Source organism: Pteronotus mesoamericanus, unplaced genomic scaffold, assembly GCF_021234165.1.
Source record: "Pteronotus mesoamericanus isolate MK-2021 breed Mesoamerican mustached bat unplaced genomic scaffold, CSHL_Meso_final contig_37, whole genome shotgun sequence".
Classification (NCBI taxonomy): domain Eukaryota; kingdom Metazoa; phylum Chordata; class Mammalia; order Chiroptera; family Mormoopidae; genus Pteronotus; species Pteronotus mesoamericanus.
The window spans coordinates 1,971,645-1,999,360 of record NW_026555144.1 but is presented as its reverse complement, the minus strand read 5'-3'; the positions used below and the strand labels follow the sequence as shown (position 1 = coordinate 1,999,360).

Below are 27,716 nucleotides of genomic sequence, written 5' to 3'. Positions count from 1 at the left end.
ACCTGTCCCCCTAAATAGACTGTATTCCTCCCTCACATCACCCTGCTTGGCCTTAGAAGATGGCTGGTTAGTCAATGATGAGTACAACTCCTCGATGGCAGGGGCAACCTAAGACAAGCACAGTCACATGGTGGCAATCAGGGAAGGACTTGGGGGACACGGAGAAGGGGCAAAAGACCCTCACCCCTTGGCTTTGTCTTAGCCAGAGTCCTCATTCTATCTGAAAAAGTCTTCTTATCTTTTGGCTGCTGTGCCCGCTGCCTGACCGGGTCAGTGAAACAACAATAAAGGCAGGTACAGCCCTAAACTGGATCAGGCGGTTCCTGGAGACAATTAGGCCTGAAAAAAGAATGCATTAAATCCTATGAAACCTACTTTGCGAAGAATGCCCTAGCGTTAATGAGTACTGATGTTTGGGGTTGAGCATAGAATTTGGTCAGTTTCCCAGGTTTCAGGGCTAAATGGGTGCCACCCTGTCTACCAGACCTTGACCGGAGGCAAATCTCTGTGTTCCTTCAATCATAGCCTTTTGACATTGATTGATGAGCTTTGCATGCACACTGTATACCCATGTACATATCATTCTCAATAAAAGCCACTTCAAGAGAAGGGCTTGGGGCATTCTCTGCTAGAGGGAATTGTCATCCTCTTTTTGTGGCAGACCAAGAAGTGTCTGGAATGATTTATTCTATTTTCCTTTATCCACAGTGATGTCGGGGGTACTCTGTGCAGGACGTGGTAACCCCCCATCAAATGGGGAGAAGAAAATGATTAGTAAGAATATCATATGTTAGCAATAGTAAAAATAAATGTAGATAAATAAAATTTGGCCTTTATTGTTGATTTAAAAAAAGAATAGCATATGCTATGGCAAATTATACAGTCCAAACCAACCAGACACGGCTCATTATATTTCCTGCTTTAGGTGTCACGCTTAAGGTAATTATTATCTGAGAATAAGAGTAAAATAATCATTGTATAAAGTTGAGAGGGAAACATATTGTTGCTTTTAACTAAATAATGCAATCCAGCTTACGTTTCTTCTGCCAGTGTTTAGTATTTATAAACAATGTTCTATTATTCATTTCAGAAGGATGTCAGTACCAGAAAAAATATTTAAAAAGGGTAATTGTCCATGACAGGTATCATAGTAGACTAGTGTGAAGCGTTCTCAAGGAAGAAATGCAGTTATCTAGGGCCCTAGTGTTAGTTAAGAACAACAATGAGACTCTTGGCTACTATCAGCAAGGTGAAAACTTTTGAGTTCTTCACCCATCCACATAGTCCTTAGTGACCAAGAGATTTATAGATGGCTACCTGTTAGATATGTTGGCTATGATGATACTATCTTGTCCACACAGGAATTTAATTTTTAACTTGAGTTTCACCAATACAATTTGCTAAACAGCTATTAGTATAGCTGTGAAAACAAAAGGCAGCCTGGACACCAAGACTGATATAACTATTCCAAGAGTTATAAGAAAATAAAACTTATTAGATGAACCAGGCCCAGTCATAAACTACATCCCAGAACTGAGAGAATCAAGGCAAACAAATACATGTAATTGAATACAAAAAATATTATAAAACCAAAAAGTTTAAGAACCACTGTTCTAGGCACTTATTAACGTTATAATCTAAACTATCAAATTTGCATAGGCAATATTTTTATTTAAAAAAATAACTGACAAGACAAACTATGATTATTCAACTTGGGCATGCAGAAGTCATTTTATTTAAAATTAGTGAAATAAGCCTGTCAATTAAAAAAAAAAACAACTGATGTTATTTGTTAGCAATGATAAAATTGAGCTTTCAGGGAAAATTAAAAATTTAAACATATATCTGCCACTGGACTTGACAGCTTATCGATTCTCAATAATGTTCATGATGAAATTAATGATGATATTAAAAAATACTGTTTTTTGATGTTGTATAATGAAATGTAATGTGTAAACACTTGGAAAGAGCTACATAAATGGTGAACCAATATTTTTCAACTGACCGATACACAAAGATACAAAATCATGCAGGAATGAAACATCTATTCATAACACATAATAGACCAATAGATTTCAATGTTACCAAATATATAACATTTCATTTATATGGTTTTAGATTCCAATTCTCCATTTCTGGTGTATTATCAAAGAATACCCCCAATTATCTTTAAAAAAGTATGAATATCCTCCCTTTCAAACTACCTTTATGTGAGAAGCCAGCCTTTACTCATATACTTTAAATTAATCAATATTTGGCAACAGATTATATGCAGAAGCAGATATGAGAATCCAGCAAGCTAAATGGATGTTGTTTTTTTTAATTTTTCAAATACATTTGTCTCTGCCTTCCCCCCACCACTTTCCCTTGCCCCCAACCCCACTCCCTCCCTCAATCCTTCCTCTTTGGTTTTGTCCATGAGTCCTTGCTATATGCTCCTCAACTTACCCCTTCCCTTCCTTTTCCCCCACCCACCCCTCCCTCCTTCCATCTTATCTCTGTTGGTTTCATTAAATTTTTTTCTTAGGTTAACATGTAATAGCTTTACTATTTTAAATAAATTAAATATTTTATTTTTTTGGCTTTAATTTCAGTATATTAAATATTGAATATCACACAAATCATGTAAACAAACGACTTTTAGGTTCTTCAATGCTTAAGTGTATAAAGAGATTGTGAGACCAAGAAGTTTAAGAACCACTGTTATAAGTACTTATTAATGTCACAGCAACTAATATTGAGAAACTCGCCTCATTTCCTTTAGGATTTGGGACATATGGTTGCAATGGTTCTATTTGGACTTCAGCCTGAACTGAATAAAATACTTCATCATTGTCTGATAATTCATCTTCTTTGCCCTTTTGAAACAAAAAGAAAATAAATATTTTAATAGTTGTTAAAATGAAAAAGATGGGAGCAACCTCATCATCTTAATGTAAAATATAAATGAATAATTTTCAAGTATTAAAATTGATTTAAACCAGTACTTTTTAATAAGTAAAAAAAAAACAAAACTCTGGATCTTTTTCAGAATCTGAGGAATGCTACAGATCCTCCATAGAAAACTGTATATAGACATACATCTGCATATATTTTCAGGAGATTCATTGCCCACTTGCAGCTCAACTATTAGAGCCAGATTAAGAATCTCTGGATTTGAAAAGACACATGCATCCCTATGTTCCTTGCAGCATTATTCATGGTGTCCAAGACATGGAGACAATGAAAGTGTCCTTTGACAGAGGACTGGATAAAGAAAATGTGATATACGTATACTATGGAATACTACTGAGGCATAAGAAAAGATAAATTACTGCCATTTGCGACAACATAGATGGTTCTCGAGAATATTATGCTAAGCAAAATAAGTCAGAAAAAAACATGATTTCACTCATGTGGGATATAAAACTGAAACTCATAGACACAGACAGCAAAATGGTAGTTACCAGAGGGAAGGTGTGGGGGTAATAAAGAGGAAAGGAGGCCAAATATATGGTGATGGAAAATGGCTTGACTGTAGGAGATGGGCACCTACGTACAGATCACCTACCATAGAAATGTACACATGACTGTCCATCTCTTCTTAACTTTCATGTCTCTGGTTCTTTTTCCTTGCTTGTTTGTTTTGTTGATTAGGTTTATTTATAGGTGAGATCATATGGTATTTTTCTTTTTCTGCCTGGTTTATTTCACTTAGCATAATGCTCTCCAGATCCATCCATGCTGTTGCAAAGGGTAGGAGCTCCTTTCTTTCTGCTGGGTAGTATTCCATTGTGTAAGTGTACCAGTTTTCTGATTCACTCATTTACTGGTGGACACTTAGGTTTCTTCCAGCACTTGGTTGCTTCCAGCAATTTGCTATTGAAGGGAAGAGGGGAGGGCGAGAACGGGGGAAAGAAAGGGAAGAGTCAAGTCAAGGAACATGTATAAAAGACCCATGGACAATGACAATGCGGGGAGGACTGAATGTGGGGGGTAGTGGGCAGGGCAGAGGAGAGCAATGGGGGAAAATTGGAACAACTGTAATCGAATAACAAAAAGTCAAATAAAAATAAATGTACATGTGAAATCTATATGATGTTATTAACCAATGTCACCCCAATAAATTTTAAAATATTTCATCTGAGGTTAAACTTATATCTCCAAACTGTCATGTTCAGTATGCAGTTATATCTACAAAGTTTGTCCTCTTATACAATGGAAGACCTGTAACACAGCATTGTAAAAATTTCTCCCTACGTAAACCCTGGGATAGATTACAAAGGTTTCAGGAAAATTTCAGATATTCCATGCAGGAATATTTTCACTGATATGTCCCCTAAAGCCAAGGATATAAAGGAAACAATAAACAAATGGGTCTACGTCAAATTAAAAAGCTTCCGCACAGCTAAAGAAAACATCAGCAAAAGGAAAAAGGGAACCAACAATATAGGAAAACATATTTGCCAATGCTACCTTGGACAAGGGTTTGATCTCCAAAATATATAAAGAACTCACATGACTCCTCACCAGGAAGACAAACAATCCAATTTAAAAAAATGGGCAAAGGACCTGAACAGACATTTCTCCAAGGGGGACCCACAGGGCCCAGAGACATATGAAAGGATGCTCAGCATCACTAGCCATCAGAAAGATGCAACTTAAAACCACAATGAGATATCATTTCACACTGGTCAGAATGGCCATCATAAACAAACAAAAAACAAGAGCTGGCGAGGTTGTAGAGAAAAGGGAACTCTAGTACACTGTTGGTGGGAATGCAGAGTGGTGCAGCCACTATGGAAAACAGTTTGGAATTTCCTCTTAAAGCTAAAAACGAATCTGCCTTTTGACCCAGCAATTCCACTGCTGGGGTTATACCCTAAGAATACTGAAATACCAATTCAAAAATACCTATGCACCTCAATGTTCATGGCACCGCAATGTTATTTACAATAACATTGTAAATGTTATTTTACATAACATTGTAAATATAAGTACTGGAAACAGCGTAAGTGCCCATGAGCAAATGAATGGATCAAAAAACTGTGGTGCATTTACACAATGGAATACTATGTAGCAAAAAGAAAGTAGGAACTCCTACCCTTCACAAGAGCATATAAGGAACTGGAGAGCATTATGCTAAGTGAAATAAGCCAGACTGTGAAAGAGAAATGCCATATGATCTCACCCACAAGTGGAATCTATTCAACAAAACAAGTGAGCAAAATAGAACCGGAGACATGGAAATTAAGAACAAACTGACAGTGACCAGAGGGGAGGGGAGAGGGGGTTTACAGGGGAAAGAAGAGGAAGTATCAAGGAACGAGTATAAAGGACCTGTGGACAAAGTCAACAGGAAGGGGTGGGTTTGAAAGTGGAAGGTTGGAGGGTAGGGTAGGGGAGAGTAATGGGGGAAAATGGGGACAACTGTAATTGAACAATAAAAAAAATAAAAATTTTCTGTTTCCCATTTAAGCCAGTCAATATTATTTCTTCTACTTAAAGAGAATAGTGGAAATGTGTTTTCTTTGCCTCTGGTGAGTTGAAGCACTGACGTATATCTCTGAGGGCTAATAGATTTTAAGGTGTTTCAAAAAACCTATGAGTTTGATTATAGTATCAATAACTTACTTTTCCTTTACATTTTCTTTAGTAGTCACACACAAAAATATGAATCCCTGTATAAAAAAGCCTAGGGTGATAAGATTAGTAATTATTGCTTATTAATTTTTTATTTCATTTTAGGGTGATTTATCACATATATATTTAAAACATTCAATGAGAATAAATATGTGCATGCTACTAAGACTTTTGCAGGGATGCGTAAAAGTCTTTTTCACAAATGCAAAATCCAATAGATTCAGTTGTTATTAGAGCTCATTGAGAATAGTCATTATTTCAGGCTAATATCACCATCCTAGAATCATACCTCCTCACCTTTATCTGGTTTCATTTTCTCTCTTTCTCACACCTTTGGAGGATTAGATATCCATTCCCTTTTTTTGGCTTTTCTTCTTTTGCAGATTTTAATTTTTTTCACATTAAATAATGTCAGGGAAATAACATTTGTTCTATTGGCTCCATGGACACAAACCAAAAGACTCCCTTATCCAGACATTCAGAGAAGGTTTATTTTTAATTACTGCATTAATTATTATTAGATAAATGGATGTTGATACTAGGGTTTAATTTAAGATCCTCACAATGATTCCTTTTACATAAATGATGCTTTACAGTATTAGAAAACAAATGTTCTCCTAATTTTTTGACCTCATTAATTTGCTTATGAAACCCACAAACCTTTCGTATCAGATCAAATTTGCCACATTGAATTCATCAACTCCAGCCACATTATATCTACTTACATTAGAGAATTTTGAAATAATGAAGTAGTATTCAATATTCCAAAATAAGATAAAAAGATTAACATATTGCATCCCACATTTTGAAATAATACAGAGAAAAAATTTTAATGCAGCATGTTCTATGCAGCCACCTCATTTATTATGTAAAATTGGTGGAAAATTAGTGAGGCAAGACATACATAATGTAACTATATACAAAATGTTTTGGAAACTGATTTTCCTTCTCATTTTAAGTTTGACTTAAACAACCTGAAGTACAAAAATTAGTGCAGTTCACTTAAATGGTACAGTTCAGCATTCCATGGAAAGAGCAAATTAACTTAGAGGAATAAAACCAAATTTATTTTTGTGTTTATTTTTAATATGTTGGAAAGTTTTTGAAAATTTATATTGAATTTACTGGAATGACACATTGGTTAATAAAATTATATAGGTATTGGAAAGTTTGACCTTTCAAAGTAATTTTTTAAAATCCAACTAGTAATTTTAAATATGTGCATGAGATCACTTTATTTGTTAAGGGAGTAATAGGTAGAAAGCTAATAATTAAATCTATGTCTGCCCTGGCTGATGTGGCTCGGTAGATTGAGAGCCAGCCTGTGAACCAAAGGGTTGCTGTTTGATTCCCAGTCAGGGCACATGCCTGTGTTGCAGACCAGGTCCCCAATAGGGGGTGCAAGAGAGGCAACCACATATTGATGTTTTTCTCCCTCTCTCCCTCCCTTCCCCTCTTTCTAAAAATAAATAAATAAAATATTTAAAGAAAATTAATAAAGCTATATTTCAAGAGATATTAAGCAATTAGCTGGATCATTCCACCAAATTTTTCTTTCTTAATTTAAGTTACAATTATCTGGAAATTTAAGGATTTATTTAGCTAATCTCTGGGACACAAGGAATATTTATTTCATTTGATTTTACAGAGGGAAAACATATTTTCTCTGCTTATTTAACTCAGTAAATTATCAAAATCTCTTACACTTGAAACTTATCTCAATTCTTCCTCATGTTGATTAAAGGTATCCTCCCATCTGTGTTGGCACCTTTGCCTGCAGGCTTGTAAATCTGAGAGCTCAAACTCTTCAGGTCTCTGTGATAATTTTGCCCAGAACCTCTTTGGTGACAGTCTTTTTGCCAACGCCTGCCTTAGACTAGAAACCTTTGATTTTTTTCTTCTGTGCCTGTTCTGGTTGAGAGTAAAACACGTTTGATGACAGATTTTCTGACAGGGTTTGCAATGGACCAAGTGGCTTTGAGTTATGTGAGTTTGGTGCTTGAAGTAAGTCTCTTGATAGTCCCTCTATCAGTGTTTGAACTGAACCAACTGCCTGTGGGGGCTCTAGTCCCCAGGCTTGTGCTGGAGGTGACTCTTTGGTTTACCCCTCTACTGGAATGAGCACCTGAGTATCCAAATGTAGTGGTAACAGTACGTGGTGGTTCTGTGACAGTAGAGGCAAGAGTAACTGAGCATGTACCTGTAATGACTGTGGTTCTTCTGCCCTTATCTCTGCCTGTGTGGACTCAGGGGCCTGTTCTTGTACCTCTGGATGACTGGGCACCTGGTTCTGTTCCAGCTGCTCTTCAGACACCTTGTTCTGCTCCTGCTGTTGTTCAGGGGTTTGGCCTTCCTTTTGTTGTTGTTCACATACCTGATCTTCCCCCTGATATTCCTCTGGTACCTGGTCCAGACCCTGGGGTTCATTTAATGCCTGAGGCTGAGCCTGAGCTTGCTGCTTTTTGGGTACTTGGGTCTGTAGCTGTAGAGGCCTAGGTGCCTTAACCTGAGCATGTAGTGGCATGAGCACCCAGGCTGCCCTCCGCAGTTGTGGAGGTGCTTTAATCTGCATCTGTTGGGGCCCAGATGGTTTAGCCTTAACCTGAGCCTGTAGTGGCACGAACACCTGAGCTGCTCCTTGTAGTCGGTGATTTGCCTGGACCTGTGGCTCTTCTTGATCAGGTAACCACCCTGGCTGAGAGGGCTCTCCATGCAGGACTGTAAGTGGTCTGCATCTACTGCTGGGTGGCAGTCTCAGAAGCTCATGAGTACAAGGTCCTCTAGAAATAAACATAAAAATGTTTGCCATATAATTAGAATTCAGGGGAAATACTTTTACTTTAAAAAAATGATTGTTTTCTGCACCAAAGATACTTAACACATCTTCCTCGAATCATTCTTTTAATGTCTAAAATAGCGTATGTGTCACTAATATACTCAATATTAATAGTCTGATAATCTACTTGATCATTCTATTGCCAGAAATTAAGGAATTTTCTAATAGTAATCAAACTTTTTCCTCAACATTTCCACTCAAATATCTCTTGAAAATAGAGATCTGTTATTTGTTGTAGGAAAAAAAGATTAAGTTATTCTGATTCAAATGTAACAGCATGGAATTAACTCTCTTACACAAATTGCTAACATAAAATTCTATATGTAATTTGTCTAATGCACCTGAATCTTCTCATGGTGTATTGCTCCTTAATAGCTTTTCTTTCAAAGATCAGAGGTATTCCTTTTTATGAAAGAAAAAAAAACAATGCATAACAATCACCAGAGACTAATATAATCCAGCTTATCCAATTTTTACTCTTTATTGTTCAGGATGTTGAGCAAATTTAAAAGAACAAGTAGGTAACCCTTCAAATCACACCTGATTAATGATGTAGACAATATCCAAGTTCTTAGGTCCACTTTTGCAACACAGTGCAGCTATTCCATACAGACTAATTTCTCTGATCATAAGAAAGAAAAGGTAACAATCTGATTGCTACAATTCTAAAGAGAAAGAATTGAGGGAGAAAGGGACAAGAGAAACTCTAAATGGTTGATAAGCATGCCTCATAGGTGTGTACTTCAGATGTGATGATTTTATAGCTTGGATTCATATCTAACTTTGGTCCTTTTAAAGACGATTTTGAATATGTGAATAAGGATCTTTGGTCCTTTCAAGGAGAAATTTACAAATCTAATAAAAATCTAAATTCTGAGTTTCACACTTAATACATGGAAAAGTTCAGCTTCTTTCCTATCAGCTGTGCTCTACTGAAATATAGACACAAACAAAAGAGGGTTTCTTATATTTCTTGTATTACAGTATTTAGGGCAACTATATTTTCATCTTTCATGTAGTCTTCATATGAATATGACTTTTCCCGTAGGTAACAATCTAGAAAAATTGAAACTATGGAAGTTAGCAAATCAAGTATATATGGGGTCTTCCTCTACCTGTTTGAGACTGTCTGGCTTTTGTGATGCTTACCCAATGAATTCTCCACCATAGCTAAATAAATTAATTCATACTGCTTCTCACTCTAAAATGGGATACATACAGTCATGCAGATGGAAGAAGTTCCACTGTAACCAATCCTGTAGCTAATTTGAGAATGCCTGCTATATTTGAGTTCTCCTTTTTACACAATTAAATGTGGAATGTGCCATACAACCTATAAGGTAGAACATCCTAAGGAGTTTCCTCTGGATTTGATGAAAATATATCCTGCCATTATTGGCATTAATATATAGAAGCTTATTTTTATTTGTATAAATTAGTTCCTTTAATTGCATCTTATAGTTGGAGATTAGTACATAGAATAAGCTCTGTATGGTGTACAGACTTCAAAAATTAAAAGTCTAAAAACTGTAGGATTGGGCAGTGGGATGGATGGAGGAGGGCAAAAGGGGGAAATTGGGACAACTGTAATAGAATAACAATAGAAATGATTACAAAATAAATTGTTAATTACAAAGCCATTTATCTCATTGGAGTTAATTAAACTATCATACAAAAAAACAGTAAGATATAGATTTTATATTTTTATTCACTTTATTTCTTTATTTAGGAGTTTTTTAAAAATTGTTTCTGCTATTACAGTTGTCCCTGTTTTTTTCCCTTTCCCACCTTCCACCCAGCCCCACTCTCTCCCCTCCCTCAGACAATCCCCATATTGTCTGTGTCCATGGGCCATGAATAATTTTTCTTTGGTTAATCCCTTCACGATTTTTCAGCCAGTCCCCCACCCTGAGTTTTTTTTTTAAAGTAAAGTTGGTACATCATAAAATTCTTCCTGAGTCTTTTGAGGTCTTTGAAAATATGAACCTTTGCCAGTTTTAACTGGCCAGAGATAATAAATTAAGTGAAGCTAACACATTACTAGAAAACTAAGTACCAAGGGTCTCAGAAGTTTTACTTTCAACCTAATTCTATAAAAACAATATTTTTCCAGAAAAAAAATGAGAAAGTTCCACTCTCATCTGAATATTCATTCCAGTTAAATGAAAGTTCACATATTCTACCTTTTTTCTGTCTCTTTTAAATGATTCCAGTAAGATGCTTTTTCAGTGACTCAACAACATACCTTCATTTTTTATATTCTGAACAAATGAGTGATGAAGCATATTTGCAGAAGTTTGATGAAATAGGAAATTTTTTTATCATGCAATTGTGAAACTTGTGGGACCTTAAAAATATGAATCAAAGAGATAAAAGAATATCCTCATACTTGCTACACCCCTCAACATGCTCACCCACATATCACTATGAAGGATATATTTGAGGAGACGGTTGCCTCTAACTGTACCTGCAGCTTGACAATATACATTATACAGCAATGTCATTGAAACCTCAGAAAAGATCAGAGCTATTGGCACTTTCTACCCAAATAACAGTAGAAACTTCAATGAATTCAGTACTGTGTACACGGTAAAAAGTTAAGTGGTAGAATTATAAACAAGTGGTTAATGTGATAAATGCAGACCATGGGACTGGGCTGGTCAGCTCATGACAGTCACACTTTGAAGCCTGAATGTTTCACTTGATTATGTGGACTTTTAACTACAGAGGTGTAGATATAATGAGAAAAAAATGGTGTTATTGAGACTAACTAATTTTATAAAATGGCCCATTAAACCAGATGTGGCCAGAAAGCCTGTATCTGTGGGAAAGTTAAATTAAATCACAAGCAAGAATGTTAGTAATAAAATTACAGTCCCATTTCTACCAGGGCAAGCAATGAATACTAAGAATAAGCAAGAGTTGTCAACTATTTAATCAAAAAGCTTCACTGAAAAGGGTTCCCAAGTTTAGTTGGTCTGTAGAACCCTGGGAAGACAAGTATTCTTTTCTAAGTCTGTGGATGTTTAGTTTAATGGGCCAAACAATTGGGCTGTATATAATAATCACTGACTGCCTATCTAGGCACAGTGAGAAATGTTACAAATGGTTTCCACTGGTCCATCCCATTACTTGAGAAACAACTGAATATGCTATTAACACAATGCCTGTAATTTCACCATAATATACTCTGGATGGTATTCCTCATTTTTAGGTTGCTAGTTAGTTCTTAAGAAAAATTAGTAATTTAAACTCAACACTTAAGGTATTGTATTTTAGGAAATATTGTCCAAAAAGGACATTGAAGCAGCACTGATCAAATGAATTAAAACTTCTCTGCTACATAAACATATTAAGTTAATGTGCTTGGGAGATTAGGTCATTCAGCTTTACCATCCACTGGATTTAACTTTAGGAGCAGATTTCCCGCAAAATAACAAAGAGGGCTTCCAAGGGCTGAAGGCTTCCATAGAGCTGCAAAGAAAAATAGGTAAGTTTAGAATGAATGAAAAGGGTAACTACAGAGCACACTCCTAATACCAGAGGGAATTCTAAGTATTCTTTCACATGTTATTGTCTGAAGGAAAATAAGACCAGCAACACTGAAAAGAAATCAACAGAAACAAGAGGGAAAGAGGGAAGGGGGGCAGGGAAAAGGAAGGGAAAGGGAAAGTCAAGGAACATATAGCAAGGACTCATGGACAAAACCAAAGGGATAGAGCTGAGGGAGGGAAGAAGGGAGGGGGCAAGGGAAAGTGGTGGGGGGTAGGCAGAGACAAATGTATTTGAAAAAATAAATTAAAATAAAATTAAAAAAAATAAAAGCAAACTAAACAAGGAAAAAAAATGTAGTTCAGGAAAACCTCATTTCAATGCAAATAGTCCTTTATGTAAGATCCTTAAGGATTTATCTAAGCCCCTACTATGATATTCTGAGGGACACTAGCAATTTTACAAAATTATATTACCACTATTTCACCTCCTGGAACATGCTCCCATTTGCCTTGAAACATGGAAACAAGGTAATCCAAGCTTATAAAGCTTGGTGTGTGGACATTGTGCAGAGGGAACACGCAGGAACATAGGAACGTATATGATCTACTTGGAAAGGCAGAACCAAAGCAATCACATCCCCCACTCCAGTCCTAAAACACACTCCAGGTATTTCTCTCATGTCTCATACAATACCAGGAATGTGTTTATCACTTACATGTTTGGGTTTAGGTAATTAGAACAGCAAATATGCTCTGCTTACAGCGATACATTGGATGGTTGTCAATCATACATACCCAAATTCACATTCCATTTTTACTCTCCTACCAGAAAGCAGGGTCCTGAAACAGGATGCTGATAGGTCATTTAAATGATGTGGAAGAAGCAATAGAGCCCTCTGAGCTATTAAGGTTATTGGACAGGTTGCAAGCAGTGAGGAAGTCACCAAAGATAAGCTGGGCTGACTCCAAAGGATTAAAAAAGTTCACTTTCCAATATTGTTGAGGATTGACTCAACTGTCATAGTTTTAAGTAACAACATTGTGTGACTATAAATGTTCTGGAACCTAAATATTCCACCACTCAGTATTTACTGAAATGTCTTTAGATTTTGGTTGATCAGAATCTATCAGAAAAAAAAAATATTGTTGAGGCTAAATGGAAACAATACTCAAATCAGCCTAAAATAAGATACACATGAGGTAAAAGCCAAATATCTTTTTATAGATGTATCTGACCATTCTGACTAGAGCATTTGGTAATCACTGAAAAGGTTACCATTTATAGTTTGGCTTATATTGTGGCACCTGTGTAGCCAGTACAAGCTAACCGGTACAAGTGGCAGATTTGTACAACATGTTTCCCTAACTTTTAATAAATATCAAATATTTTTACTCACGAGGAACTCCTTTAGCCATTTTAATTGCAGTGATTCCCATGGACCACACATCACTCTGCCAAGGAAAAGATGACCCCCCCAAAAGTTACTTAAAATCAGCAACTTATAATAGCTAGAACTTCAAAACAATCATTGGCTGCAGGTTGTGCTGTCAATGCTGGAGTCATTTTATAGGCTTTCTATAATGGAGCTTAATTATAGACTGATGTTACAGGAAGACATTATTTGAAGCGTGACCAGCTAGTACTGCTCTACACAACAAGTTGATATGGGGTAAGATTAAGTGTAAGGAGAATCATTTGAATATATTGCTATTATTGCCTTAACTAACAAAATGAATTTGCTGTAAAAAACTGTTATCACATAGATCTACTTACTAAATGTGAAGTCTTAAAAGTAACCAATTTAACTTTTTCTATCTCAGTTTCACCTTGTGTAAAATAGAGATAATAATGCTATCCACATATAGAACTGGTATATCTATAGCTCTATCTCTATCTATATATAAAGTTTATGTTAACGCTTCAAGATGTTCCTTGAATATGGTAAATTGAGGATAAGATTATTATAATTCTATTAAATTATATTCAAGGAGGCTCTAGAAATTTATCTTCACTACTATTAACTATGCTTTGTTGTTTTGTTGTTTTTTTTTTTTTTAATGTGGAAATGGCACAGGGCTAGAAGTACACTATCTGGCTGGATGACTCCTAAACAAGTTAATTTAATTCTTAGAACATCAGTTTACAGATCTCTTAGTTTCAAAGAGTTGTGATGATCTAAGTTTAAGCTTTCTTTCAGTTATATTGGGCTAAAAAATAAAAATAATTGATTAATATTGTGAAAATCCTTAGAAGACAAAATTGCACAACTTCTAAGTATTATCTTTATAGTACCCACAGAAAGAACACTATGTTTCCATAGTCTTCATAGCTACTGATAGCACTAGACTATATACTAAGCTTTTAATAGATCTGCTTGGAGATCAGGCATAGGGCATTCAAAGGAAAGAGAAAAGAAATGAAACAAGAGTTAATCAACTTCAAGTATCCAGTCCTATGTTCCACACAATGAAACAACAGTGAATTGTTTGGATGGCTTATGTTGAGAATGAGTGGGGTTTTTACAGTTTGTAGCAAATAGAGATTTTTATTTCCACATCAGCCTTTTGAAATGTGTACATAGATATATCCTGTCTAAATTGCAGCTTCAGTGGAAATTTTAGTAAATAACATGAATTATTACCTAATTAGTCTATTCTACAGATTTTCTGAGGTTTAGAGGTGAACGATGCCAAGGATTTTCTCAATTACTGTGAGCAATCAAATTATTTATTTTTTACTTTTTGGAAATAAATTACTGTGGAGGTTAGTAATTGACTTTACATTTATTCATTTTTAAGTTTACAAAGCCCTCTGTCCCTGAAAGTTAATTTCCATAAAAAACCACATAATATGACATTTTACCAATAACTTGCAAGGAACATGAACTAGGCGTTCTTCCTCAAATATGGATAATTCCCAATGGTCTAATGTGTCTACATTCTTTTTTTAAAAATACTTTATTTATTTAACTTGAAAGATGTGAAGAAAGAGAGAGAAACATCAATGTGTGGTTGCATTTCACATGCTCTTTTCTGGGGACCTGGTGTGCAACCCAGGTGTGTGCCCTACACTGGGAATCAAACCAGTTGCCCTTTGATTCTCAGTCCAGTGCTCAATCCACTGAGCCACACAAGGTAGGGCTAATTTGCCTACATTCTTGGAAAACATTATTTTTCTGCATATAATCAAACTTCATATAGGAAGAGTAGCTAGCATTTCCTATCAGAGTTTAATGTGAGAGGAGGCACTACCTGCCTTTTATTCTTTTATCATTTAAAAATAAACATTAGTAAAAGTCCTTTCTAAATTTTGATTTCCACTATCCGAATCCTCAAATTTACTCTGTAATCATAGGAACATTTTGGGTCCTTGTCACAGTCAATCACCTCAGGTGCCATCCAGTATGGTGTCCCAATGAAGCTGTTTCTCCTCTCATTAGTTCTGCTTACCTGGACACTCACTCCAAAATCCACTGCAAATTCAGCATACGTCAAAATAATTAACCAGTAACAAAAAGCTCAATAAGTTATTGCTTTAACTTAGAAAGACAATACAAAAGCCACAATGCATAACAAGTTTTTATTCCAGCCCAGCAAATTTTACCATGAAGTGTACTCCAGAAATACTGGGTAATAGGCTTTTTCTGCTATTTATGTTGGAAAAAGATTAAGCAGGGCTATTATAAATCTACAGTAGGTTTGGCTGAATGTTTATCATGGATATTAAAAATAAAGTTCCATCAGTACACCCTAAACCTCTGAAGTGATAAAATATGTAGTATTTGGACCTGCCACCAAGCTGGAGAAAGACCAGCACTGTAGACAACATCTAAGAAATCTCAAACCTAGCAGTAGTTTATTAGGAAGCCTCAGTCATGACATTAGAAATTTCTATCACACTGATAAATAAAATTGAGTTTTCTGCTAGAATTTAAGTTCTTCTATAAATCTTCTGAATCAGATGAAAGTATTTTCTGTAGAACCCATATCTTACCAGTCTTCTACTCATTTATTGGGATACATTATATGAAAATATTTAGTATGGTATTCTCAGAAACAGGCAAAAATGGCTAAAGTAGGCTAGTGGTAATTTAGTTCAGAAAAAAATAATACATGGATAAAAAATAAATAAGATCTAATTTAGAATGATTTCCAGGGGACAAGAGAATTTAAAAAACATTGACTGAAGAGAACTTTGAATAATTTAGAAAAATAAAAATAAAAAGTTAAAAGTTAAGCATTAAGGAAGGATTTAACAAAGACAATAAAAAGTTCATAATATGTGAAATCCATTATTGGGTACTGCACAATCTCATTATCTAGACTATTTTTGGAGAATAGGTTAAAGTAGAATTTGACATACTAAATATCCCTGAGGGCCAGCTTAAAGGGTCAAAAGTACCTATAAAGGTAATAAGCTGATATATTATATTCAAGGAAGAAAATGAAGGGAGAAAAGACTAGAAAAAAGAATAATCAAAAAAGTAAAGAAAAAAAAAAGAAAGGCTGAAATTAAAAGTAGAAATCGGACCTCAACATAATTTAATCTTTATTTACTGATTTAGGGATCAAAATATGAGGATTGTTGTCAATTGCAAGTGCAATACAACAATTTTCCAGTCTCTTCTGTGACTCTATTTGACTGTTACTTGGTTTTACCCCAGAAATATTCTCCTTACAAACTGTTGCTTAAAAATATGCTGTGACTTATATTTAAGGCTTTTATCCATCTTGAGTTTATTTTTGTGTTTGGTGTCAGCTGATGATCCAATTTTAATTTTTTTTGCATGTAGCCGTCCAGCCCATCAGTAGATGATTGGATCAAAAAGTTATGGTACATATACAAAATGGGATACTACGCAGCAGAAAGAAAAAAGAACTACTAAACTTCGCAACAGCATGGATGGAACTGGAGAGCATTATGCTAAGCGAAATAAGCCAGGGGGTAAAAGACAAATACCATATGATCTCACCTAATAGGTGGAACCTAACAAATAATACAAAGATGCAAGGAAAATAAGACCAGGAACACTGAAAGGAAAAGAAATCAACAGAGACAAGAGGAAAGGAGGGAGGTGGGGGGCGGAGAAAAGGAAGGGAAGGGGAATGTCAAGGAACATATAGCAAGGACTCATGGACAAAACCAAAGGGGAAGAGCTGAGGGAGAGAAGGAGGGAGGGGCAAGGGAAAGTGGTGGGGGGTAGGCAGAGACAAATGTATTTGAAAAAATAAATTAAAATAAAATAAAAAAAATAAAAAAAGAGTATATAACTTAAAAAAATATGCTGGAATCTGATACATCTAAAATCACATGTACAGAGAATCAAGATTGTGGAGGAGTGAGTGGAAGTCACACTGACTTCCTCCTAGGACCAACCTGGAATTACAACTAAATTGTGAAGAAATCACCTGAAACAAGCAACTGAACAATAATAGCGAGAGAGGAGCCTTATAACCTCAGACAGAAGAATCAGCTTTAGCACAACCTATCTGGTAAGGAGTATGGTAGAGACTCAAGAAGGTGGGCAGAGCACCCACGGGCAGCAGCACCAGATATTGAAATGGCCAGTTGGATCCCCTGAGAAAAGCAGGGTCTAAACCATAAGCGGGGATCTCCAGCCTACAGCACCAGAGCCCAAAAAGCACACAGATAACAGCCAGCTGCAAAAAGTGTAGTGGTGCTCTCTGCCAGAAACAGGTGACTGGAGATGCAAAGAGCCATTTAAAGGGCAAATGCATAAATTTTTACTGCAGTCACTTACTGTAGGCTCCAGCAAAGACAGGGCCAGAGTGGGCTAGAGATGCCTCAGGAAAGACTGGGAAAGGAGGCTTTGTGGAGAGAACTGAGAGATTAGTCGCAGGGATCCCGGTGCTGACTCACCCCCCATAAGGCAGCAGCCACCTTGCTCAGGCAGACCACTCCTCTGAGTTGCAATAACATGAGAGGACACAATATACCTGCCCCAAGAAGGGCCTCGACCATGCCCTGTGGTGTCTCTAAGCTAGCCTGCTGAGTGCAGAGTGACTAGATTAACAGCTTAAGGAGACAGCCACTGACAGTATATTTATGAAAGTCTCAAACAGACTGCCTAACGTCACACAGGGTCAACATCTGACACCATCAGAGACAGATCCAGAAAGAAAAAAAGAGGGGTCTCCTGCCATAGAAGTTCACACTAGAAAGTCAGGAAATCAAGACAGACCAACTTAAGAAGCAGAAGCAAAAAAGAAGAGCCTCACAAATAATGGGAAGACAGAGTAGCATGTCCCCCAGTCGAAAGGAAAGGAGGAAACCCCAGAAAAAGAAATAAAGGAAATAGAGGCAAGTAAACTATCAGATACTGAGTACAAAACTATGGTTCTAAGGAAGCTCAATGAGTTCAGTGAGCTTAGAGAGAATTACAAAAAACTACAGGGAAACTACGAGAAACTTACTGCAAATTATATCAGCATTAAAAAGGATATAGAAACGACCAATAAGAGACAAGAGGAAATGAAGAACACAAATTCTGAATTGAAGAACACAGTAGAAGGAATCAAAGCAGGCTAGATAAAGCAAAGAATTGAATCAGTGAGCTGGAGGACAAGGCAGAAAAAAGCTCCCAGAAAAAGCAAGAAAATGAAAAAAAAAAAAAAGACTCAAAATGAATTAAGAGGCATTTACGGAAATGCAGGAAAACCTGAAACATAATAATATCCATATAATAGGGATATCAGAAAGAGAAAAAGAGGAGCAAGGGATGGAGAACCTGTTTGAAAAAGTAACATTGGAAAGCTTCCTTAATTTGAGGAGAGAAAAAGGCACGCAAGTCCAGGAAGCACAGAGGGTCCCATTCAACAAGAACCCAATGAGGCCCACTCCAAGACACATCATCATTAAAATGGCAAATATCAAAGACAAACAGAGAATCCTAAAGCAAGCAAGGGAGAAAAGGTAGTAACATATAAGTGAGCCCCGATACAGCTAGCCCCTGACTTCTCAACAGAAACACAAGCCAGAAGGGAATGGAAAGAAATATTCCAAGTAATGAAAAGCAAGGGGCTGCATCCAAGACTGGTCTACCTAGCAAGGCTCTCAATAAAAATGGAGGGTGAAAAAAGGAGGTTACCAGATAAAAGAATACATCTCCACCAAACTAGCATTGCAAAATATGCTAAAGGGACTGCTTTAAGAAGATGAAGAAAAAGAGTCTATGAATACCCAATTGCTTTCACAGTCACCAATACTTGATATTACCAATATTTTAATAATTATCTGATTGGGACAATGATATTATTTTGTTAATTTATTATTTGTTTAAATTAAGACTGTTTTTATATATTTCTTGCCTATTTCTATTATTTTTAAAAAGCATTAAATGACTTCTTGGTATTCTTTATCAATTTTTTCATTAAATGTTTGTAGAATTCTTGCCCTAAAAAACAAAAACAAAAATTCAAACTATAAACCCTTTTTCAGATGTGTTGCAAAAACTTTCCTATTCTATTACTTGTCCTTTAAGTTTTTTTATGTGTATATTACTATATAGTCTTAAATGTTTAATATAGCCATATCATCAATATTTTACTTTATAGTTTCTGGGTTTGAATATGCTACTTCAAAGTAAGAAAAATATCATTTTTTTGTTTTCTCCTAAAACTCCTTAGATTTTACATATTGATTTTTAACTCACTTGAATATTTTTTGTTTAATGAGTGAAATAGGGTTCTATATTTGTTTTATTTCAAGTAATAGTGGTCCATGAATCTTATTTGTTGAATAAGCTTTATTTTCCCCATTGATTTGAAATATCAGTTTCAACATATATGACACAGTTAGACAGATATATACATTTGTTTCTAGAATGTTCATTTTATTTCTTTTATCTACTTTATTATTCCTGTGCTGGCATCATGTTGTTTTAATTACTGAGACTTTATAATGGGTTTAAATTTTTAATGTTTTATAATGGATCTTCGCATTTAAAAAATAAATAAATAAATAAAATCTGCATAGAAAGAAAGAAAGAAATAAAGAAACAAAGAAAGAAACAAAGAAACAAAGAAAGAAAGAACTCCTACCTTTTACAACATCATGGATGGAACTGGAGAATATCATGGTAAGTGAAACAAGCCAGTTGGTGAAAGACTAATACCATATGATCTCACCTGTAAGTGGACTCTATTCAATAAAATAAACTAATGAACAAAATAAAGCACAGGCCTGGAAACATGGAGCAGACTGAAAGTTACCAGAGGGGAGGGGGAAGGAGGACAATTATGGAAAGAAGGGGAAGGGACTAGACAAAGAACATGTATGAATGACCCATGGACATGGACAACAGGGTGGGAATTGACTGTGGGAGTTGGGGGTTGGGGTGGGATGGGTGGAGGAGGGCAAAGGGGGAAAATTGAGACAACCATGATAGAATAAACATGATTTAAAAATAAAAAAAATCACATGTATACAGGTTATGTATAAAATATGTCCGAATAAATTATAACCCAATGCTAAAAGTTCCCTCCCTCAGAGTAAAGTAAAGGGATTTTGGTGCATGGACTGTATGGCAGATTTTTCAGTGGCTTTTCACTTATGATGCTCTGTGTTTTAAATGATAGGGCTGTCCAGCAACTTGACCTAAATATATGGTATTTCTGCGACATGTAAACATAGTATGTAGCCTTGTAGCAGACTATCTATCTTGCGTATTTGAGTGTGAGATTTGAATTCCCCTTATGTGTTTAATACAGTGACTTAAAATTTTATTTCCAACTTTATAGCTTTTTGATACAAAAGACGTAATACATTTTCTTGAAATTATTTTCACTTTTATCAATAACACTGCACTCATTATTCTTCTACAAATATTAAGTGAAAAACAATCTCAGTAAGCAAACACAATCTCTACTTGTTTGGATTTATTTACCAAGTAAATGGAACTCTCTTAAGACCATGCTAAAGACAAGATAGGTAAGAATTGCTATGATTAAAAAATAATACAGGATTTTATACCACTGATTTATGTTCTATATCAATGTGATTATCTGTCATTATATAATACTAACATTATTCATGTAGTATTATTTAAAATCCAACCAATAACATTTATTTTAAACTTTAGAAGATGTAATATAAGATACTGTTTCCTATGTGCCTATGAGACAATGTGTGTTGTTATTTTCAATTATATCATGCCATTCTGAGCCCTAGAATAAAAGGCCAGGGACTTTCTGGTCTTTTGATTTATAATTTGAATTTGATATGGATATTATTGGTGCATCAGTTCTAACTGATATCAGTTTTTTTAAATATTTGAGGAGAACTCCAAAAAATCAAGTTGTGCTTAAGTAATTTCAAAGTTCTTTGATATTCCTTGGAAAGTATGGCTTTGTGACATAAAAGAAATATATTTTTGTTTGATCCCTGTCCATGGCATAGAAACTAACAAGTGGTACATTATTCAGTTGTTGAAATAAATATAATAGTCTGGTCTAAAGAGGGTAAAACAATGACCAAAATGTGAATCTCCAATTATATTTAAAAGTTTGTTTTAGCTATATGATTTCAGAGAAACAGTCAGGTGTGCCTTTGTCTTACCCTGCCTCGTTTCCCAGACAAATTCACAAATTTTGACTCGTTTTGCAGGCAGGGAAGACACAGACTGAACAAATAAATGATAATCATATTGTTAGGGACATGATAGGAAACACAATTATCTTAAAAGATTTTTCTCCATTAAGATATTTTTGTCTTCACTTAAAATATTGTAAGAATAAACTCACCTAGTTTTACTTCAGCATTATGAGTCAATAGCACACTCTGACCTTTGATGTCCTGGTGAATTACACAGTGTGCATGAAGATGAGCTAAGCCCTGCATATAATATATTTATTTTTAAAAAGCCACATCATTATATATATTTTTCTCTTTTTCTGATACTTCTCTTAATATTTCTGGAAAAACCTGAGGTTATAAAAATGGCCTAGATTTGCATTTTTCAGACAAAATTCTTTCTTTAGGCTGGAATTACTATAACAGGTTCCCAGAAATGCTAACTTTGGCTATTAGGAAAGCAAAATAAATCAGGACACCCATGAAAGAAAGAGAACAGCAGAAAGAAATATTTATATATGCATTGGGCCATTTGCCTGCTTTTCTAGCCTCTATTAATTTCCAACTAACCGTAAGAGTAAAGACCTGGACATCTTGAAATCATAGCTCAGCTATTGTTTTGCTTTATTCCTCACCTAACCATTTGTTTAGTTCAAAATATTTTCTAGTCTATCTTGTAGGCTAAGAATTTGGAGAAATGTAGAAATTCACTTTAAAGTATTTGCTCTACTAAAACTAACTTGTTACCTGGTTAATGTGTGACCTGGATTCAGTGAAATGGTTCCAGATACTAAGCAAGGATTATTAATAGAAGTAACAGTAAACACCTACTACTTATCTAGTTCTTTTTCTTTGCTAAGCACTTTGCTAAGTGCTTTACATGCAATAAATTATCTAATCCTCACAGCAACCCTTGGAGGAAGGTGCTAATATCACCCTATATTATAGGTGAGAAAGGTGAGATTTGAGGAAATTAAGTAACTGACTCAAGGACACACAGCTAATACATAATGATCCATAATTTAGACTAAGTCTAGAGTATGCATTCTTAACTATTTATACTATTACCACAAGTACTGGGAGGACATTTTAACTTTGTATCAGTGATGCTGTGTAGTTCTGTTAATGTTTATCCTGAGTGTTCCTAAGTACTTTAGGTACAAGGAAAAATCTGAGTTGTGTAGATCACAAAGATTGTAACTGCCATCTAATTCAAAGATCAAAATGAAGTTTTAAAAGTAGGACATTGTTAAAATAGGATATCTGTCTGCAAAATGATTGCAGATGTTTTGGGGCCATTAGATAAAATACTGCCTTCTGCATCATCTTCATCTTAATCTTTAATGACAGTGATGCACTTTAAAATAGTAACTCTAAAATCCTAATAACATAATAAATACTCCAAATGGTTATGACCAAGATCCATTGAACCCAATAGTTTGAATTTTATAGAGCCATTAAAGCTCATTATTTGGTAGAACCTGGTTACAAATCTTGTGGTATACTTTAAATTTTAAGGACACCACCTGAAAATCTTTTTTCAATGAAGATTTTTGGGCTTTTTTGGTGTCTTGATCCAGAGGTTATGCTTAGAATTCTTAAACCATTCTATAATTTATAAGGTACATTGTATATATTAATCCAAGCTTTATTCAAGGCCAGAAGACAACTATATGAAGAATCACCTGAAGTATTTCTCGGCAGATATAAGCAATCCAATCTTCTTTCAAACTCTGATTTCTAGTCATTCTCACTACATTAGTGACTGAGCCTGCTGCGCATAACTCCATCAAGATCTGCAAGGAAGCCAGCAAAGTATCAAGAATTAGAAAATAATTCTCTGAAAATATCTGGAAGGTTTTGGTCCTTATGGCTATTATTTATATGCAATGTTTAGAGATTAAGACATTGCAAAGGCTGGCTAAGTTGTATGGTGGAAGACTCCAAATATAGTGAAATTAGAAGTAATTGCAAAATGCACCACACCCTTTTTTTACTCATTGACTCATCTACTAATGGGCACTTTGGATGCTTCTAAAACATGGCTATTGTAAATAACACTGTAATGAACATAGGTGAGTATATATTCTTTCAAATTAGAGTTTGGTGTTTCTTAAAATATATTGCCAGAGTAGAATCCCTGGGTAGTGAGGCAGTTCCATTTTTAATTTTCTGAGGTAACTCCATACTGCCTTTCACAGTGGCTACACCAGTCTGCATTCCCACCAACAGTGTGAGTAGGTTTCCTTTTCCCCACATTTTCACCAACACTTGTTGTTTGCTGATTCATTGATGATAGCCATTCTGACAGACATGAGGTTATATCACATTGTGGTTTTAATTTGTATTTCTCTGATGATTAGTGACATTGAACAACTTTTCATATTTATTGGTCATCTGTACATCCTCTTTGGAGAACTGTCTCTTCAGGTCCATTGCCCATTTCATTTTTTTAAAATGTTTATGTTTTACACTTTTGCCCTTTGCGTCCTTTGACTCAGCCCACCTCCATTTCCATTGTCAATCCCCATCCCATTGTCCATGCCCATGGGTTCTTCATATGTGCTCCTTGACTAATCCCTTCACCTTTTTTCAAACAGTCCCTCCCTCCTTCCTCCTCTCTTCCACTGTCAGTCTACTCCATGATTCTATGCCTCTGGTTCTATTTTGTTCATTGGTTTATTTTGTTCATTAGATTCCTCTTATAAGTGAGATAACATGGTATTTGTCTTTCACAGACTGACATTTCACTTAGTATTGTAGTGTCCAGCTCCATCCATGCTATCATGAAAAGTAAGAATTCCTTTTTTCTTTCCACTCTATAGTATTCCATTGTGCAAACATACCACAGTTTTTTAATCCATTCCTCTACTGATGGAACTTAAACTGTTTCCAAGTCTTGCTTATTGTAAATGACACTGCTATGAACATATGGGTGCACAAGTCCTTTTGAATTAGTGTTTAGGGACCCTTTGGGTATATTCACAGCAGTGCAATTGCCAGGTCAAAAGGTGGTTTCACTTTTAATTTTTTGAGGGGATGCCATGCTGTTTTCCACAGTGGTTGCAGCAGTTTGCATTCCCTCCACAGTGTACAAGGGTTCCTTTTTATCCACATCCTCACCAACATTTGTTGTTTGTTGATTTGTTAATGATGGTCACTTTGAAGGTGTGAAGTGGTATTTCATTGTGGTTTTATTTCGCATTTCTCTGATGGCTAGTGATGCTGACCATCGTTTCATTTGTCTCCGGGTCCTGTGTATGTCCTCCTTGAAGAATTGTCTGTTCAGGTCTTTTGACCATTTTCTGATAGGATTGTTTGTCTTCCTGGTGTGGAGTCGTGTTATTTATATGTATATTTTGGAGATTCAACCCTTGTCTGAGGTATCAATGGCAAATATGTTCTGCCACATAGTTGGTTCTCTTTTCATTTTGATCACAATTTCTTTATAAAAAACATTTTATTTATTTATTTATTTATTTATTTATTTGAGAAGGAAGGGACAGAGGGAGAGAAACATCGATGTGAGAGAGAAACATAGATAGGTTGCCTCTTGTATGCCCTCAGCTGGGGATGTGTTCTGCAACCCAGGCATGTGTTCTACCTGGGAACCCAACTGGAGACCCTTTGGTCCCTCTGGTTCACAAGCCAGTGCTCAATCCAGTGAGTCACTCCAGCCTGGGATGATGATGGTTTTTTTAGTTGTGTAGATGCTTTTTAACTTAATGTAGTCTCATCTGTTTATTTTTTTTCCTTTATATCTCTTGCCCTAGCAGATATATTGGCACACATATTACGTAGGATGTCTGAAATCTTATTCCCTATATTCCACTAGGATTTTTATGGTATCACAACTTATATTTAAGTCATCTATCCATTTTGAGTTTATTATGGTGTAAGGTGCTAGTCTAGTTTCATTTTTTAGCATGCATCAGTCCAGTTCTTCCAACACTATTTATTGAAGAAATTATTTTACTCCATTGTATGCTCATGACAGCTTTGTCAAATATTAATTGACCATAGAGACATGGTTTATTTTTGGCCTCTATATTCTGTTCCATTGATCTATGTGTCTGTTCTTATGCCAGTGCCATACTGTTCTGATTACAGTGACCTTGTAATATAATTTGATATCTGGTATTGTGAGCCCTCCACGTTTGTTCTTCCTTCTCAAGATTGCTGAGGCTATTCAGGGTCCATTTTAGTTCCGTATAAATTTTGTAGTATTGGATCTAGATATGTGAAATATGCCATTGCTATGTTAATAGTGAATGCATTGACTGTATAGATTGGTTTGGGTAGTATGGACATTTTAATGATGTTAATTCTTCCAATCGTGAACACGGTATATGCTCTCATTTAGTTCTATCTGTATAAATTTTTTTCTTCAGGGTTCTATAGTTTTCTGAGTACAGGTGTTTTACTTCCTTGGTGAAATTTAAACCCAGGTGATTTATTTTTTCTGTTGCTATCAAAAATGTTTTTTTTTCCTAGTTTCATTTTATGACAGCTCATTTTTGGTGCACAAAATTCAACAATTTCTGAATATTGACTTTGTATCCCACTACTTTGCTGAATTAACTTTTTAGCTTGAGTAGTATTTTGGTTATAGGGTTTTTAATGTACACTCTCATGTCATTTGAAAATAATGACAGTTTTGTTTCCTCCTTTTCCAATTTGGATGACTTTTATTTCTTTTTTCTTGTCTGATTGCTGTGGGTATGACTTCTAGTACTATGTTGAATAAGTGTTGAAAGCAGAGACCTTTGTCTTGTTCCTCATCTCAGGGAAACATTTTTAGTTTTTTCCCATTGACTATGATGTTGGTAGTAGGTTTTTCATTTATGGCTTTTATTATGTTGAGCTATGCTCCCTCTGTCCTAATTTGCTCAGTGTTTTTATCATAAATGAGCACTAGAATTTATCAAGTGTTTTTCAGAATATATTGATAAGATAATATGATTTTTGTTCTTTGTTTTGTTTGTGATGTGTTACATCTATTGCATTGTGAATGAATATCATACCATCCTTGCATACTGGGAACAACCCACACTTGATCATGGTGTATGATCTTTTAAATATATTGCTGGATCTTGTTTGCCAATATTTTGTTGAGGATTTTAGTGGCTATGTTCATCAGCAAAATTGGCCTGCAATTTCCTTTTTTGTTGTGTCTGTGCCTGCTTTTGGAATTAGGATAATACTGACCTCATAAAAAGATGCTGGGAGTCTGCTCTGTTCTTGGATTTTTTTTTTAATATTTTAAGAAAGATAGTGGTTAGTTCTCTGAATACTTTGTAAAATTCGCCTGTGAAGTAATTTGGTCCAGGGCTTTTGTATGTTGGGGTTTTTAAAAATCACTGCTTCAATTTCACTGCTTGTTATTGGTCTGTTCAAGTTTTTTGATTATTCTTTTTCAATTTTGGAAGAATGTATGTTTTTAGAAATTTATCCATTTCATCTAGGTTGCCTAATTTCTTTGCAAATAGTTATTCATAGTAATTTGTAATAATCCTCTATGTATCTGCGGTATCAACTATTGGTTCTCCTCTTTCTTTTCTGATTTTATTTATTTGCGTTCTCACTCTTTTTTTTTTTCTTGATGATACTGGTAAAAAGTTTGTCTTTGCCAGTTTTGTTTTCCTTTGGTTTTTTATTAATTAATTAATTAATTTTTTCAAATATATTTGTCTCTGTCTTCTCCCCACTACTTTCCCCTACCTGCCTCCCCCCTCCCTCCTTCAATCCTTCCCCACTTTGGTTTTGTCCATGACTCCTTGCTATATATTCCTTGACTTGCCCCTTCCCTTCCTTTTCCCCCACCAACCTCTCCCTCCTTCCCTCTTGTGTCTGTTTGTTTTTTTTTTTTTCTTTCAATGTTGCTGCTCTTATTTTCCTTGCACCTTTGTTTTGTTGGTTAGGTTCTGCTTATAGGTGAGATCATATGGTATTTGCCTTTCGCCCCCTGGCTTATTTTGCTTACCATAATGCTCTCTAGTTCCACCCATGCTGTCACAAAGTGTAGTAGTTCTTTTTTCCTTTCTGCTGTGCAGTATTCCATTGTGTAAATGTATCACAGTTTTTTGATCCAGTCATCTACTGATGGGCATTTAGGTTGCTTCCAACACTTGGCTATTGTAAATTGTGCTGCTATGAACACTGGGGTGCATAG

General features: G+C 35.4%; 1 protein-coding gene across 1 annotated transcript in view; it reads right to left on the bottom strand.

The window, feature by feature from the left end:
- The window catches only part of NRK (Nik related kinase), a 241,434-nt gene that overhangs the window by 68,164 nt on the left and 145,554 nt on the right, over positions 1–27,716 (bottom strand). Inside the window, 14 exon segments of the mRNA XM_054576925.1 lie at positions 2,751–2,858; positions 7,327–7,524; positions 7,526–8,402; positions 8,800–8,860; positions 10,642–10,707; positions 10,710–10,776; positions 10,778–10,805; positions 11,852–11,880; positions 11,882–11,932; positions 13,045–13,076; positions 13,350–13,404; positions 15,295–15,425; positions 21,715–21,805; positions 23,230–23,340. Coding sequence (XP_054432900.1) covers positions 2,751–2,858; positions 7,327–7,524; positions 7,526–8,402; positions 8,800–8,860; positions 10,642–10,707; positions 10,710–10,776; positions 10,778–10,805; positions 11,852–11,880; positions 11,882–11,932; positions 13,045–13,076; positions 13,350–13,404; positions 15,295–15,425; positions 21,715–21,805; positions 23,230–23,340 — 1,905 coding nt within the window.